The 18,357-nt window shown below is 37.3% G+C and overlaps 1 protein-coding gene across 1 annotated transcript in view; it reads right to left on the reverse strand.

The window, feature by feature from the left end:
• Positions 1-18,357, reverse strand: part of LOC139119073 (UDP-glucose:glycoprotein glucosyltransferase 1-like) — a 34,473-nt gene that overhangs the window by 3,541 nt on the left and 12,575 nt on the right. Inside the window, 25 exon segments of the mRNA XM_070682697.1 lie at positions 578-738; positions 1,410-1,482; positions 2,016-2,125; positions 2,980-3,064; positions 3,563-3,676; positions 4,511-4,602; positions 5,407-5,491; positions 5,703-5,788; positions 6,785-6,943; positions 7,701-7,839; positions 8,338-8,388; positions 9,019-9,204; positions 9,824-9,957; positions 10,466-10,567; positions 10,954-11,085; positions 11,496-11,705; positions 12,232-12,326; positions 13,136-13,234; positions 13,852-13,975; positions 14,232-14,312; positions 14,512-14,595; positions 15,071-15,113; positions 15,115-15,197; positions 16,945-17,166; positions 17,599-17,718. Of these exon segments, the coding sequence (XP_070538798.1) occupies positions 578-738; positions 1,410-1,482; positions 2,016-2,125; positions 2,980-3,064; positions 3,563-3,676; positions 4,511-4,602; positions 5,407-5,491; positions 5,703-5,788; positions 6,785-6,943; positions 7,701-7,839; positions 8,338-8,388; positions 9,019-9,204; positions 9,824-9,957; positions 10,466-10,567; positions 10,954-11,085; positions 11,496-11,705; positions 12,232-12,326; positions 13,136-13,234; positions 13,852-13,975; positions 14,232-14,312; positions 14,512-14,595; positions 15,071-15,113; positions 15,115-15,197; positions 16,945-17,166; positions 17,599-17,718 (2,870 nt within the window).

Consider the following 18,357-nt stretch of genomic DNA (forward strand, 5'->3'; position numbering starts at 1 on the left):
AGAATGAGCTCCAAACCTTATGACAGTATTTCACATATTGGAGGGACAATCTATGTGGCGCTACATAAACATGAAGTCACATCTAAGGCCAAAAATAAAATGGATTTGTTTCTGGTCACCGCCCGCATCACTTCAAAGTGTGCGTGTCAAGTCTTTTTTTCCTGTTTTACATTTGCCCCTATGAAAAAAAGGGGAAAATGTATCAAATCCCCCCAAAATATGAAAAAAATTGAAAAAAAATCGCGTTGCCGCATCATTTTTGCCACATGTCAATTACCAGAAATAAACCTATTATTTTTTTTGGCCTTACGTTGTTTTTGTGTCTTAAAACTATACACATGTGATTGTACAGCTGTGCTATTGCAATCTTTAAGTTCAGTACCCTAAGAAAATATCTGATATTATCTCCCGTAAACAGATCTTGGTACCTTAGATAATGGCACCACAGTCATTAGAGATACTTTTCAATGGTAGCAATTGTAGTAACAATAGATAAATATATTGTCTCTGTCTTTGTCTAGTTCAGAGTTGACACCTTACAGACAGTATGAACATCGGATAAGATAAGCATACAAACCTAATGTGGTATTTTCGGCCAGCCAGGTGGCTAGCCCAGTAACCAGACTTCCAGAAACGGAAACCGTTCATCTCCTTCCGGCTGTCACAGAATGGTGTGTAGCCATACGGGGCACCTCCAAGATCCAAGTCAGCCAGCTCTTGAAGATTTGCTCTGACCATCTGTGAGAAAAAAAATCAACAAATGACACTGATGACTCATTTGGAAAAAATCTGTAATGTATAACATTAACTTTTCATGTTAAGGTTTCTGTACTTGTGTACGTTCCAGTTTGGAATTGGTGTAAGTCTCCATTACAGTTGTGGATCACCTTGAATTTATTATAGACTATCATCAGAAAAGGAAGGAAGAAAATCATGACAAGAGTTAAAAATATTCATAAGGCAATATATATATATATAATATATATATATAGATATATATACAATCAATACATGAAAACAAATAACTATGTTAATATATCGCAGACATCTTTTAAGCACAGTGATATTTGCAGCAATTGGCTGGTGAAAAATTCATGTATTCAGCAATGCGTGTAAAGCACCATGGGAGAAGGCTTGAAAAAAGATAAACATTGTCACAAGGTGGTCCCTAGAGGGCGCTATTCACCATTGAGCATGCATGCACTGCTGGCCAGGAACTGGCTACTTTTCAGAGTCAATAATTTTCAATGATTTTCATTGCTTCATGCGTGACAATGCACAACTTGGACTTCAAAATAATATTTATCCTAACTCCTAATATAAACACACACAGGAAAGAATGGGCTTATTCTTAGAAACACAATGAAGTGGTAATTTTTACAGGTTTATAACATCAAATGCAAACTGACCTGATCTGCATCAACAAATATTATCTTCTGCACATCCAGAGGAAAAAGAACATCAAGGAACAGGATTTTATACCTAGATATAAATAAGACATGACATGATAAATCATTAATTTTTATAACTTCTTTAGACAGGTTTGTAAAACTAAACTTTAAAGGTTAGGTTTACTTTATTCACCCAAGAACTAATCTTTTTTCATTGTTCTATTTTATTAATTAACATTCACATAATAACAGTACTTCATTGAATCTCATCTATCTCACTTTCATTAAGCACAATTAAATGGGATGGGAGGATCATCAGAACTGCACTCAAAGGTTGTACTGGACCAATACAACCAATGTTAGCACTGTATCCAAGGTGCGATGGTGATTGATGAAAGTTAAAACATGTCTGTCATAATGTTCATCATAAACTCTAAATGTTGCAGCTATGTTGACATGACGCATGTAGATATCATGCATGAAATGCATTGTTTGTGAACAAGAAAGTCACACAGGCACAATTCTGATGACCCCCCCTCCCCTCCAACCATTCCTTTAACTGATGAAATTTTGACACCTTGGCAAACTCTGTTATCTGAGTACATATTCCATTTCTGAACTCACCCCCAAATAATCCTCTGTTTTTCCGTTTGTTGATGCAGCCATCTTGGCCATTTGTACTGCACAAGTTCATATTCAAATCCGTACTCTTCTGCCATGTGCGGGATAAATTCCTGGAATTGCACACAACATGGTCAAGGTGAATTACATTTCTCTGTTGTCGAGTTTGGTTGCAGTTTTCATCATTTTGTATTTTATACGGTTGCAATAAACACCTTACAAGGCTGCCTTTTGTACAGATCTTCAATATATGATCACATTTATTCCTGAACTGACTGGGAACTTACAAGAAATTACATCAATAGAGTTTCTTTGCAACGCGCTATTTGCAAGCAGCTGGGGCGGTAAATCACAACCTCAGCTATTTTGAAACACATCATCAGATAAGAATGTATCATCATTTATATCAGTCATAATACTGATATGAATTTCAGTCTTTTGAGGAAGATGTCGGTATTGTCTGATATCTCTAAAGTTTGATGTCTCACACAAAGAAAATTTTTGTGTGCAGGAGCCTACCTAGACTCTCCAAAGTCGCTGTGCCTTGTTTTGTGCACGCCCACAATGGGCCTGCATTTGAAGGCTACGCTGTGCAGCTGTGAGTACGCGCTGCCAGACACAGCGACTGTCAGTTTTTGCAAGTTTATGAATATTCATAAGGGTAGTGACGTCAAAAGAAACACCTATCTAATGGGGCGGAGAGAATATATACTAATAGCTGATAGACCTATATACGCCGTTTGTTTTTATTTTTCATTTTTAATTTTATTTGGCTATGGTACTTATCATTTGTTTTTGATTAACGGATGCGTGGAGTTCTATAAAGTACCCGGATCAGGCAGAAATCCGACCGGTCGTTTGCAAGAACGTCCAGACCCTGGGATTTGCGTCGCGTCTCTGAAGGGCGCGCGCGTGTTCCAACAGGGAAGAACGCGAATCGCAGGGTCTCTGCCAGACTAGAGCCTACCTTGAAAGTTGGAGAAAGATAATTTTTGAGGAACCAAAACTTCACTGGTGACTGTGTATTTTGTATCACACTCAGCATCATAATTCTGCAAATGTAAAATACAAAAAAAAGCTTTTATCCTATTGTCTGTGGGCCAAACCCTGAACAAGGCTCTAGAAATGGCATTTTGTCGTGTAGGGTCCTTGAGCTACTTGTTGTGAGCTACAAATATTTGTTGACAGAGAAACTCACTGTTTTTTTGCCTCAAACCCACTCCCCCAGATTACACTTTTATGTATGAAACTCGTACACAAAATTATAATTTGAAATTCACCAACAAGACAACAAACTCCTGAAACCGGTTGCTGACTGTTGCAAATGCTGAAAGAGTTTTGAATGACAAACTTTTCAAGAAAATCTGCACAGTTATAGATTGCCATTACATGATTTCCCTGCCATAACCGTATCATGTAAGTTAGAACAAAATTGAAATACAGCCACAGCCCCTCCCCAAAAAATTGCTGCCCTTTTTTTAATCATCTGACGTTCCTAAAGTACAGAAAAGTCGTGCAATGACAAAACTTGGGATGGTTTATCTACACACCTTAAGAATCTTTCGTACAGATGTCCTGAAGCAAGCGAGAAGATGTTCAGCGTCTTGTCCTTGTCTTCGTCGCCATTCCTCTTTTTCTTGCTGCTTCCTCTTCCCCCGGTGAAACTGGAAAGTGAACTTTATGAGCCGAATTCACACCACACACCACACCAATGCACCATGCAAGACCAAAAACACCACCATGGCAACAAGGGGGGTCAGATTGAAGAAAACAAAGATGATAGAGAAAAAGAGAAAGTGAAGCCACAAGATGAAGTGGACAGAACGGTTAGTTTATATTTTCTTTGAATTGGTCTTCTCTAATGTAGGTGAACGACATTCTACAGGGGTTGATGATGTGTTTTGAGGTTGTATCGGCCAGCCATTTTACAAGCATGAGTAGGAAATGCTTAATGATACATCACAGTCTCTGACACAATCCCTTGAATTGCGCCAATAATTCACCGTAGCTATACGTATCCAGGATCAATCTTGGCATGGTCAAACCTGAAAATGTGCACTTATGATGCATTGCAAAGAAGGTTGACCACTCAAAAGCCCATGCAGAGACCCAAACATGCCATGATAAACAAAGGGGGTCAGACTTGAAATGTTTTGCCGATTGAGGGCGCCTGTTGCAGGATTCACTTTATTCTTCTCGAATCATTATTGCCCTATTTTTGAAACATACTGCAGACAAGTTTGCTTTTAACAATGAAAATTTGAGTTATAAAATCTTAAAACTCTATAAATCATGGTTTTAATCCATTTTTGTAACATACCATTAGCACTAGGCGGGCATTTACAACACTAATATTTTACATGATGAAATTCCAAATGAGTTAGCTTCATATTATCCCTTTCAAATGTTACCTTAACACCCATGCTTTTAATATTCTGAATAACATGACCTGTTTGTGTATCAAGGATCTCAACTTTTTAAAGTTTAGCAATGTTTACCTTGAGATGGAATCCCAAAGCCCTCCATCACTCTCCTCGGGTTCACCACCACTCAGAAGATCTTCATCAAGTTTGTCTGGTTTCTTTTGCACCTACAGGTAAAAATGTCACAAGAAGAATTCCTTCAATGCTACAGATACATTGGAACCCATTGTCACAATGTGCATCTAAAATAACACACAGTTCGAAATATTTGCAGCTGGGATTCCAATCTAGCGATCTGATATGCTTGGGTTGTTACTGTGCGAGCAATTGTTGGTATGGCAACAGTTGTTGCTACAACAACGGCAGTTGCTGTGACAAAAATTGTTGCAGAGACAGCAGCTAGGCTACCACTGGATGCATATACAATCATGACGAAATGTCTACCATTGAAGACAGGTGGAACTAACTTACTGGAGATGAATGTGAAAGACCTGTACACAACAGTGTGATTTGATACACAAGTTATGAAAAGTAGTGATTAATCCGTGCCTGTTTGAGTCAGATTCAGAGGTTTTCGGTGAATAATACATCAGGCTTACAACAATGGCATTTCAAGAGAATATATAGAAGTGGAATTAAGTAAATAATAAAATAAAAATAATCCACATTATTCACTTAAGTTGTTCAATGGAGAAAGTCTCATAGACTAATTCATCAGTTACACTTCTAGTTGAATAACTGCACATCAGCCAAGAACACACCTCAATCTTGTTACTTTATTCCATCATGACATATTTGAATATTTTCATGATAATTCAATCAACTTTTGCATAAATTCTATGGATGTTTTTTCTATGTGGGTATATCGTTCAGTAGCGCAGAGTTTTTTTTCTATTTATGACATTTTATGATAACTTCATGTGAGATCATTTTTTAAATCCCTTGGCAGAATGTAGTTCTGAACATCTCACCTTGACCCGTAGGATTTTACTCTTGAAGCTGTCCATGACTGCGATGACATCATCAGAGTCCTCAGGAGTGTCAGTTCCTACATGACTGGTCGAGAGTTGGGGAAAAAACAGGTAAGTAATTGACAAAGCAAGGGACAAAATTCTTAGCTATGATAATTCAATAAGAACATATCACTAGATTTTCTCTTCATTTTCCAATTATTTTTCAGTTGTAACCATCGATAATTTACAGGGTCTTTTAGTTTTCTGTCAAAGAATTCTTGAATTCTTTTGAGAAACGACTGTCGTTACTTTACCTTGCAATGTCGTAAATATCAGCAGACCGTCCAGTTCTGAGTCGCAGCAACCAGGCACCAGGCTTGGCTTTCAATTGGAAGTAACCCTGTTGAGGAAACAAATAAAGAGAATGAAAATAGTTTGGGATTCCGTAATCTTTTGTAAAACTTAAAATCGTTTAGTAAAACTAACATATTTATAAATTGGCCATTACATCATGTGATATCAGTGTAATTTCTGTTTAAAGACAGAAATTAGGCACTTTAAATAAAATTCTCTGTTTGCTATCCGTGTGCTGGTAAGTTCTCGGAGAAAACTAAGAAAACAAACACAATGTTAACATGGTATCAAAAAGGAAGATAATATGTTTCCAAAATTCACCAAATAAATAATGACCTTATGTTAATACACTTATGTTTTTTGTCTGTGTTTGTTTTTTTCCCTGGCTGGCTGGTAGGTTTTCAAAAATCAAAGGACGGGAAACAAAGAATTTTCTTTACATGGCCTTATTGTGTGTACACTATTTTTACCACACCATAAACCTCTGACAATGATGATAATATGTACATAACCAATGGTGAAGGCAAGTATTCAACACATAATTTGAGGACATGAACCTTGACAATTTCTTCCAAAAGCTGGCACATAGACTGTCACAAACAAATGGAATTCAAAGTGGGAATGATACTGTCAAAAATTTCCAATAAATAAAGTTTCAATCATAATATCCCTTTATGTGTGTATTCCTCCTGAACAAGGTCACCTCTGGCAAAATGACAATGTACAGTCATCTATATTTTTAAGTTGCAGTCATGTCAAGTGTGGCCGGTAGGGTTTGACTGGCCTGATGATACATAATTTTTTTTTGTAGTGAAAGCTTCATTAACATGTCATTATGCAGAAATATTAACAACTTGATCCAGGTGTTCTCCAACAAGCCGAGATAATTCCTACACAACAAATACCCTGTATAGTGAGATACTGTTAACTCCATCATATATCGGTTTCTCTACTGCCTATGGTCAGACTCAACCAGTAGTGTTTCTCATTCAAGGGTGAAGCACACAAATGTGCCAAAGAAGGTCAAGTTGTAAATTCTCACCAAGTTAGCCATGACGATGGTGTCCACAATCACAGGTTGGTTCTTGGTCCCCAGTGTGAACTGCAGACCCCTCGGCGGTTGGCCCGAGGTCAAGTCAATGCAGTGACCTTCAAGAAGCAGATACTCCAGCTCAAAATGTCCATAGACGTAACTTTCAACCTGCAGACAACAATATAGAGACATTTGATGAATTCACCACCAAAGTTTGGTAGCCACTCAGCCATTCTACCACAACACTGATAAACAAGAAAGTATAAGAAGCAGAATCGAACAGGTTTTGCGGTGGATAGAAGTTGGGCCGGCACAATTCAAGATGCTTCTTCCATCAGCCTGTATATATTCACATGCGCTTAAGAGTCCATTCTGAAAATCAATTCTGCCACTTAACTACAAGTTAGTTACATGTAAGTACTGGTGATATTTTGCTATTTATATTTTGCTTCAGAATTCAAATTTAGCATTGGCATACGACTCAAAATGAATGAAAGCATTTATTCTCACATGGATTTCACTTCACTTTTCTGATATGTTAGACATTCACACTGGATATTTTAATTCAGTGATTTGCTGTTAAAAAATTACAAAATCTATCTCCCCTTTCTTACTGGGATTTCATCTTAGAATTTTTTGTATCTATGAAAACAGGAAAATTACATCTCAGAGAGTAATTAATGCCTTTAACATTAAGAGATGGGGACCACAAGAATATGTGAAAAAAAACATAATTGATACAGTGTTTGAGAGGTTTATGCGTTTTTTTTAGCAAAGTTTGATGGAAAAAGTACAAGTCTAAACAATTTTGTGAACATAAAATGGTGGCTGAGTAATATTTTCACCTAGAACTGTGAATTTTACACACAAAAAGGTACGCTGATGCACTCCAGACTGTATTGAGGATTTTTTAGACAGGTCTCACCTCCAACATTCTGATGTTGTCCAAATCATAGGGAGATCTGACAGACTCCACCAGCCAACCTTCCGGTGTGATCATGTTGAGAGTAAACAATGGGTCTTCAGGGATGTTGGAAAACTTGGCGATGGGACCAGCTGTAAAACTGAAGTGGACGACAAAATAGTTTGCTGCAATTTTTTTTTCATGTTCCAAATGAACAACATTAGTTGCACGAATTAAGTGGTACCATTACAGTCAGAAAAGTCTCAATTTTTTCTTTTCCTTTCTTTAAATATGGCGGACCACCTACCAGATCTGTACATCAAATTACCTTGTACATACATGTATAACCTCTTGAATACCTGAGTGCAAATGTGCGCAACATAATAGCTTTCTCATCAAAGTTGTTTTTCAATATTTTTGGTTGTCCTTTTCTCCAGTCATACCTTCTGCTCACTAAAGTGTACCAAAGTTAACGCTGAAGCCAGCTGGTCACTGCAAATCACTGAACTTCACTTTTCGTCAATACTCTCAACATATTTCGGTACACATTTCACAGTGATGTTACAGTAGTGATTTCAGTGCCATCATAAAGCATTCCCTGTCACTAGGTTTTAACTTAATCCAAAGCATTTATTCAAAACATGATAAAATCAAGTACCTTCCATCTGGTCTAAATCCCACTTCTGGTTCCAAGACATATCGATAGAAACTGAAAACCACAAAAAAACAACAAATAAATTATAACATGTACAATTTTTTGATAGGAGCACAATGGCAATGATAGTTTTCACCAGATTTCAGTTTGTGCCTACTGTACCACCCCAAATTCGCTGTAGAGAGATCCTCAATCACTATTGATATAATGGGTTTGAGCCAAACCACGATGGTGAAAGGATTAAATACAGTTGGTGGACATAATTTCATGAACAGCTCTTCTCATTCTTCTCAGGCTCATCGGTGTCACTTTGCTTCACATTGACTGTTACTGCATCACAAAGAACATGTTTCAATACACCGACACACCTCTCTCTCGCACTGGCTAGAGATCTACTCTTTCAAATGCTATGCCAAGGTTTGTGATACAGTGAAGGACCTGCTTCAAATAACATTTGTATATTCGCCAAATATTCTGTTTTCTTTCTATTTTCCGCTACAAATGCATGACTGCAACCTTCACCATGACTGAAGAGAAGTAGGTTAAGGTTTAGCCAAAGTACAATCCAACACTCTCTTAAGGAGCATATTTCTATTTTTTCACTGCGGAAGGCACCTTAACTATGCCAGATTTCCACCAAGAGTACAAGTGTACCTACTTTTCCACACACACGACCATCCCTACCTTTTTAGTGGCATCTCCGATAACTTTTCCCGGCAGTTCAGGAACAGCCTCAGTCTGATGTTGGTGACATCGAGCAGCGTCATCAGCAGAGCTGTCCATTTCTGGGCGTCTCTGGTCAGTGGGTCCAAGATGGCCACCAGGTCAAAGGCCACTGCAGTGTCATTCTGCGGTCCAATCTTCAACACACTGAAATGCGAAGCACCAAAATGTCAGGAAATGTCATTTGAAACACATAACTTTTTCCTTCCCTTGGAAAATCAATTCACTTGTATGCGACCAAGATTCAAAATGCATCCATAATTACTCCAAAGTGCTGTATACTGATTATGTTAGAGAGTCTCTCCGTGGAGGGTCGGTATTGTAGACAAGAGTATTCAAGTACAGTATCTTATCTGTGAGAGGGTAGCGCTATTTAAGCACATAAAATTTCTCTCATGAGAACTTCTAGCCTCAGGCAGAGCCACATCTGCAAATTGTAACTTGTAGATCAATTTCAACTCTTTGTGAACAAAGTACGTTGTAATGTCATTTCCAGATCTAATAAAAGTACAGTATTTGTTTTCAACGAAGAGCATGGCTACTTATACGGTAAATCTTAAGTAAGTAAATGTACATGGAAAGAATTGCTGACTTCACAAGTGCTCTAATTAAGCAATACCAAACCGCAGTCCAATCAGAACGCGATGCATTGTTGTGACTGACAAGACTAATATAATATAAGACCATTTTTTGGACAACAGTCTTGTCAACAGTCAAAGTATAAAGATCATGGTACCATTCACATCTATCTGCGGAAAATATTCACCTGTGTTCTGAAGATCTGAAACTGAAATCTCTCCTGCCTTCTGTCTGTGGTGTCGCTGTCAGCAAAGCATCGATCTTCATCACCAGGTCACTCAGTCCATCTTGTTGCTCACTCTTGACCTTCAGCTGAACAATCTGTTGATCATTATAATCAAAAGATAAATTTTAAGAATTTCTGATGACTCTCCATTAACGTGAAGCGACAACATCACTCATCTGGACAGCAACACTGACGAGGCACTTTTTTTGAAAACTATGCAAACCATACGATACGAACGTAATCTCTATTCTGTAATTTTTGAAAATCAGAAAATACTGCGGTGGTGCACGCAACCATTGTCAAGTTTTGCTGTGTATGGACATACATACACACACACATTCATGCACAGGTGACAGATAATAAACGTGTTTCCATAAGCTCTAAATAGGAAATGAGAGCTAAAAATCACCAATACAAATATCTTGAACACCTTAAAAGAACCATTAATTCCACTACAGAGAACATGTATATCCACAAATATGAGGGTAATGAATACAGTGAGAACATAAATGCATGCATATGCAAGGTCCACAACACAGAAACAATACAGGGAGCGATATACTACCCAAATTATTTTCATTACCAAATCTTTCATGGCCTTACCTTTTTCTGTATACTCTCTGCAGCAACACTGATCTGGAATTTTTCAACAAGGTTGAAGTCCTCAAGCTGGAAGCTTTCATCAGTCTTGAGAGGTCCAAACAGCTGAAAGGGAACAAAGCGTTCACTAAGACAGGAATTTCAGGAATGCACATAGAGGTCTTTTCACATACAAGTACTGCACAGTCATCAACAGGGTCTGGTTTAGTAAATCTGTTTTTGATTTTGATCCACCTGCATCCATGTTGTCATGGTAGCAGCTTTTAATGGTTTCAAATTTCAAAACCCATTTACCGTTTATCCAAATAACTGCATGTGAGGACCAAAGACAGTCGTGAGCAAAGAGAGTTGTTGAAATTATTTTACTCAGAAATAATTCTGGATTTTGTTGAACATTGCAAATGAACTTGCTGGTAGTAACATACACAGACTGGCAAGCAGTTTATCATCATCTGTAACCAAGTTCATCATGCCAGTGTAGTTCACCTTACCTTTCCATTGCTGATGACGGCTCTCTCACCAGGTGATATATTAAGCACATGTTGACAGAAATACTGGTGTGATTTTAAGAAACCGACATCAGCTTTCTTGTACTCCTTGAGAAAGGCTTCCAAATCCATACCCTGGGATTGTACATGAATGAAAAAAGAAATGGAAATATGGAATGCAACCTTTCCGGTGAAAAAAATGTAAAATATGGTAACAAGACATCAAGATGTGGACTAACTGGACCAGTATGATCAGTTTGTGTCTTGCTCAGAATAGATGTTACACCGTGATTCTTGTCCCATGCTACACAACTTTTTGATTCGCTGTTTGATGACTATCCTGTTCACCATTAGCTGAAGTATCAAACCTATTCACCACAATGGTTTGGTCCACACCCATTGTTATCAATGATAGTTGTGGACCTGTTCACAGGGAATGGGGGTGAGCAGGTTGAAATGAAGGACACATTTCAGGAATTTTGTTTTCATTTACGAAAAGTGCAATAATGGTATAAATGTGAAAAGAAAAGTAAACTACAACTTACATGAACTTCAAAGTCTTCTACCTTCTTTGATCCTTTCCTTACCGCATTAACATTTTCATCTTTGACAAGTTTTGCGATGAAGTTCTTGGCATTGTTTCTGCTCTGTGTCTGAAAAGCTGCATTGACTGCCCTTGCCAGCCAGTGAGACTCCGCCGAGGGCTGAGACTTGGGGTTGTGAAGCAGACCTAACCGTACTCGATTGGATGATTTCTATTGAGATTTGACACATAACACAACATCAATGTTTACAGGTATCTCTTGAGGTTCAAGGACGATTTCTCCTTGACATTCACTCTTTGACACTTGTAACCTTATTACTAACCCTATTCTCCACTGGTTGGTGCAAAATATCTTGGTGCTAGTGTCTAGAGTGTATCTGTCCTGATACCGTGTGTCAGATTGGAGTTAAGGTAGAATGCACCTCAGGGACAGATATTCAGACTCTAAAATCTATACAATACTTTTCTGATCTACCATGTGTGTGTGTCATTTGAAGCACCTAACCATTCAGTCAGTAAATACGGATGATGTCAAACACAAAGGCACTACTGTAAAATTACAAAATCTGTTCAACTCTGACTGAACAGACAAACTGAGAAGAGTGGTTGTGTTATTCCTTTCCCGAAGCTGTAGTTTTTATAATCAGTAGCCTACCGGTATACTGAAAATTATGGAACTTCCTCAGGTACTACATGAACACATAGGGTAATTCATACATTTGACCTTTGACACTTACCATCTGTTTGATGGCTTCTTGAAGTAGAACTCTACCTGATTCATCATCCAAATCAGCCACGACCCAGTTTGTCACAGGTCTGATGGTGTAGTCATCTGAAAGGGAGACACATATATATCATAATTTGTAAATTTCAGAGTAAATATCATCAATACCTGCAGGATTTGTCAGGGTTGTCTTGCACTTTGAGGAAATGTTCATATCATTAATTTTTCCACGGTAATCTTGGAAATCTTGCAAGCATAGAGAATGTGAAGTTAAAAAGTCAAATTATTAAAATCTTAATATGATAATGGTTATGATGTTAAATGTATATCATATATACCACACTCTGGGCAGGGTGCTGCGTGTTTGATTTTTCTCTATAAAAATAATTCTCCATAAGAAAGGAAATATATGTGGTTTGAATGGATAATTTTGTAAAGGTGAAATTAATACACACCTCCTTCAGCTCTTTTTCAACCAAGTGCTTTATTTCCTAAATATATGTCTTCATTTGTGCAAAGGTATATGAACAATCCTTGTTTGAGTCTGCTAATCAGTGACATTGGCTCCTTATCAATGGACAGAATTCACAAGTCTAAACCCATGTGCTCAATACTGTATCTAATGCAGTGATAGCAACATACATCATTCTCACTGTACACTCGAAAGACTCATGTAGTCTAGATGCATAAAACTGAGTTCTAGGATCAAACGATGCTATACCATACATGCCACACTAAGGGCTGGGAACTGCACTTTGGATTTTTCACCATTGGAAAAGTGATTCTTTGTGAAAAGGTAATGGACACTAAGTTGGATAGTTTTTGTACACATGAGGATCATGTACAATGCTTTTTAAGTTTGGGACTCTTAGTGTTACATACATATATCTATATCAAGCAAAACAAAAGTATCCTACCCCTCTTTGTTATGTACTTCATGTTCTTTGTAACTGCAGCTGCCATTTCCCCAGTTTTCAACTTGGAAAATTCGTCAAAATTGTCCAGCTCCACAGATCCTGAGAGAAAACAGCCAAATAATCAAATCACAGATGTGGATCTTGGGGAAGGAATTCAATAAGCAACTATTTGTAAACAGTATTATGGTCATATATAACATTCTTGCAAGCCATCTCAGTATGTCAAATAAATTATCGAAAGATCTTTTCTCTAGAATAGCTACAAGATTCATTAAGATAACTGAAAATTTCCAATCATCATAAATCCATGGCAACATATTCATTAATACGAGTGACTTTATATCTACATGATAATGGATCTACAAATAAAGATAAGATAATTTTCAAGTTCAATATTGTATGCCTCTTCATTCACTGTGATAAGCCAGAAAGAGTCAAATATCGTATGTTGGAATAGAGCATGTGACCTGGATAGACAATTACATAGAGGTGTGAAAATCAAATGTTGAACTATTCTAGCTAGTCGTTCTGGAAGTTGCATCTAAACGTCACTAAAATACACAACAAGGTTCAAGGGTCAGTATATGATTGACCTCTAATTGACCTCTGGTTAAGGTCACTAACTGCCAGTACGGTACTCACGAGAAAGTTTACTCACTGTGATTGCATATTATCATTATTAGTCAATAACATATAAAAGGTGGGTGTCAACTCACCTGGTTTGGCGCTGAGATCAATGTGGTCAATTTCTGATGTCAATACCCTTGGATTAAGTCTTGGCATGACATTAGGTCTGGCCATTGTCCAGTCTAAGATATCAGTACCATCACCAATCTCTCCCTGCACAGCAAAATAGGAATGGAAAATTAGTGACCACCAAAACAGCAGGATTCTTCGAATATTCCAATTTGAGATGTAACATTGGAATGAACAGATTGGAAGAAGGGAGGTGCTATATTATAAAATTACATGATGTGTTCATTTTACAATTTTACTTATTCTTTGTAGAGTAACGACCCAGGTTTATGAAGATAGACAAGCACATAATAATAATCTGCTTTGAAATGACAGGGAAATCTCAAAACAATATTCTCACCCGCCAGACAGCACGCTGGAAATCCGGAGTCTGCTGTAAGATGTTTGTCAAAACAGCCTCTTCAAATGCATTGATGTCAATCTGTTGATAAAACATACAAATATACGGAAATATATACACACAGACTGATGCCGGTTGCTAGACCCATCCCAATACCTTCTATATAGTCTATAGTAACTATAAAGGAAAGATTTAAAAGTAAGCCCCCAAAAATGCCATCAACCCAAACTGTCAACATGAAGTGGCCAAAATACACAGGACAATCAATACAGAATTTTACCTCATCTTCTTTGAGTGGCACACCATTGATCAACACTTGTGGCAACTGACCCAATCCTGTTCGCTCGAAAAATATTTTGCCTGCCTGTAACGTAATATAACATAAGATTACACTTTAGTCAGATTCCAAATATAAACACGACTGGCTATTCTCACATTGATTCATTTTGATTAGATAGAAAGTAAGATGAACACTAGAGTACACTACAGAGCAATTCTTTAACGAATTCACAAATAAGGTATAAACCAACAAAACACTGAGTATGTCCTAAAATTAACTACAACATACAAATTTACATGTAATGAGGCATACACTGGACTGCAAACATCCTATCACAGGTTTTGAAATATTTCAAAACATGCAAATAACTAGAGATTTACAAAATGTTAAGTACAAGGTATGCGTATGTCTATATAATAACATTTAAAATATATCATGCATTAAACGAATTGAAAATTGAACTGACTCTATAATAATTGTATCATAAATTTTTTGACACGCAGTACAGCTGGCAAAAGTCGAAAGCCCTGGCAACCTCATGTATGTCGTCGTTACTTACTGTTCTCTTGTCATCGTAATCTGAATCAACACCGAAAACTTCTTCAATATCTTCCCCGGGAAGGCTTTTTTAAACTTTTCTTCACATCTTCCACTGTCACATCATTCTCTCCAGCTTGGTTGTAAATCTGTCAAAGAATTTTCAAAAGTTTATGCTAATGCAAAAAGCTGAAAGAGGTAATGAGAACATTCAATATTCCTCAAAATTCAATGGAATCATTCCATAGTCCACAATATCAGTTAACACATTTGTGCACACAAGACAGATTTTGAACGAACATGAGTTTCTGTTCCATGTCAGATGCACACTCCAATAACAGGAACAAGAGTGATAGGACTAATGATATGGCTACCTACTGGGGTCATCGATTTTTGAGTCCGTGAGTGTACAGTATCAATATCATTACCTCTGTCCAATGAGAAGAGCACTGTATGTATACCAATACCCACTGTAACAAACAGAATCTACCTCTCCACCAAAACTGTTCTTATGATTTCCACCAAAGTTATGTTCAGTAGCTGTAATCTTGATTGTCAGGCAGACAGATTCAATTTGCTGAATGTGTATCCATGCATCATGTGTATCTCAATATAATACTAAACATTCAAGGAAACTTTACATTAATGTCTGTGGTAGAGAACAAATGTCTCGCTTGGCCATTAATAGTCGCGCCAGCGGCTTACTGACTACGCATGCGCTTATTCATAATATACTATGCGAGTAACCGGAAGTGTACCCCTTCTTTCGTGGGCGCCGCCATGCTTTTTTTTTTTTGAGTACTCGTAAATAAACAAATACGAAACAAATTACCATTATATAACATGCCTTTTATAAAATATACCTCTTTTATTAGCCAGTAAATGTTATTATGCACCTTGTCGCTGATACAAAATATCGTTAATATAGATAAAGGGAGAAAACTGTCGTGCATATGAACGGGGGCGTACGCAAAGAATGCTGGGATTGAATTATAGAAGAGCGCCCCCTGTGTCAATAATTAGATTCAAAAATTGCCAGTTTTTAGACGGAACGCTATAGTTTTCAGCTTGCAAGTGGAAGGTGGGCAGTGCGGGTACCATTGCAATGATAATGATTGCATAATACGTCCCTTGTTTAACGCAATAGGCTGTTATCATTGTAAAAATTGCCAATTTTTGTCCAAAATTTTTACACGCTACAGAAAATCTATACCTGCCCTGCTGCAGGGTTTCATCAGAGGAAAACTGGGCATAGTTGTCATATAAACGTTTATGAAGTAACAATTACAGTTTATCATGAATCAATACAAATAACATCGCCAATCTTAACCCCTGCCGCGACACCAAGGGCTGAGCCCTATATAATATTAGTGAAAGTAGCTCAAATAGAAGTATGCTATCACACTAGTATGGTAGCAAATCTATATAACCTCTTTAGGTAGAATGCGCCTCGTGGACGGGTATTTGGACTCAAACTTTTACAATTCTCTACTGATTTACAACTTGTGGGGGTTCATTTTAAAGCTCTTGGAGTAAGAAAACATTTTACCATCTTTGTTTTTGGAAATTCAAAAATTTTATTTTTCCCTTTTGAGTTAAGAAAGCAATCAATGTCATTTTGAATTTCAGATATCTGTAATGTTAGGTAATTTGTTTCTCTAGTACCAACATTTTGCTCCGTGACCCCTGATTTTTATTCTCGATTTGGTAAGACAATGGTTGAAAGATTCATTGGGGAAAGTTTGAGCAAAAGTTTAAGTCTTTCACTTTCAAGGTGCATAATACCTTAAATAGACAAATCGTAAAACTGTGCCAAGTTTCAAATGAACACTTGTTCACCACCAAGGATAATGAAAAACGTCATAGGTGATTCATCATATAAACTTTTCAGCTCACCTTAGTCAAGAACGTCAATGCTTTGCCCGCTCCATACTCGCTCTTTGCAAAGTTGTACGCTCTCACCATGGCAACGCCAGCATCCGTCTGTCCATCGACATCAGGGGCATCATTGACAACAAACACAATACCAATTCTACAAGGTACGTTGTTACTATTAAATGCATCAGCCTGGTCCAGGAGTTCCCCACTCTCTGGTTTTGTTGGATCCACAACAAAAATCTGTCGAGGAAAATGAAAAGAAACAAAATGCATATCAGTGACGTCAAACCGATAAAAATTCTTTCCTTACAATATAATATCGCAAGTTTCGTTGAATGAATTATAACATGGAAAGTAGCATAGGGCTTGCTACATCCATTGCAATGAATACATTTGCTTTTTTTTCAACTGAGTCTCTCACCAGAACTATTCCTCATCCTAAATATGGCAACATTAAGGTTAGTGGGTATTAAAAGATGACAGTGTATTATGGTGAAAGTTCACATGATGTGTTGAATATACGACACATACGACGCCGAATTTTCAGAAAAATGGGAATCCAACATCAGTGTGGGCTTTGTTTTAATATTTTGAAAGTACGACATTCAGAATAATTCTAAATGACGTGTAAATCTTAATAAATAATCTGCCCAAATTTAATATCTAACTCACCAAGTGGAAGAAATTCTTCCTGACTTGTCTCATCATACCGGGAAATGTTGGTCTGAGTAGATCTTGGACAGACGGCAACCAGTGACCGTATTTCCTGTCTCTTTCCAAGTCATTCACGTACTGTAAAACGAAATGAGTTAAATTATGTATTTAACCCTTTGAGCACCAAAGTCAATTTTTGTTGCCTATATCAAAGTATACATCAGTCAATTTTTTTTTAAATTTTTGAAATCTGAAGCCAACAAAATGTGATGTTCATTTGGTCCAAAATTGTCAAAAAATTACAGAAAAATTCACAAATTTGTAAAATGTTGCACACTATAATTCTGGTGGGAAAAATTGCAGCGTTCAAAGGGTTAACTGCAAGTTTAGAGCCATTCCTGTTTTTCTGTAAGTCATTCACACACTGCAAAACAGAGGAAAATGGGTTAAATGTGTATTTTCATACTTGCTAGTTCCATACCATGACAGTAAACTTTTGACGTCAAACAAATTTAACATTTACAGGACAAAGTCATCATCATTTGACATTATTTTGAATATTTTTGTTTCATGTGAGCAACTATTCATGTCGTTCTGCCACTATTACATGCTAACTTGTCAGTCATCAGATCTTCACTCACTCTCAGCTTGTATTCAAAGCGATAAATGAGTTGATGACATGATTTATGGTACACACCAGAAAAACTATCTCATCAGCAAATCTACGTGTTAAGTGTATTACGCAAGGTGTGAGTAGACTTCTAATGATTGTAATTC

This window comes from Ptychodera flava, chromosome 19 (genome assembly GCF_041260155.1).
Source record: "Ptychodera flava strain L36383 chromosome 19, AS_Pfla_20210202, whole genome shotgun sequence".
NCBI lineage: Eukaryota > Metazoa > Hemichordata > Enteropneusta > Ptychoderidae > Ptychodera > Ptychodera flava.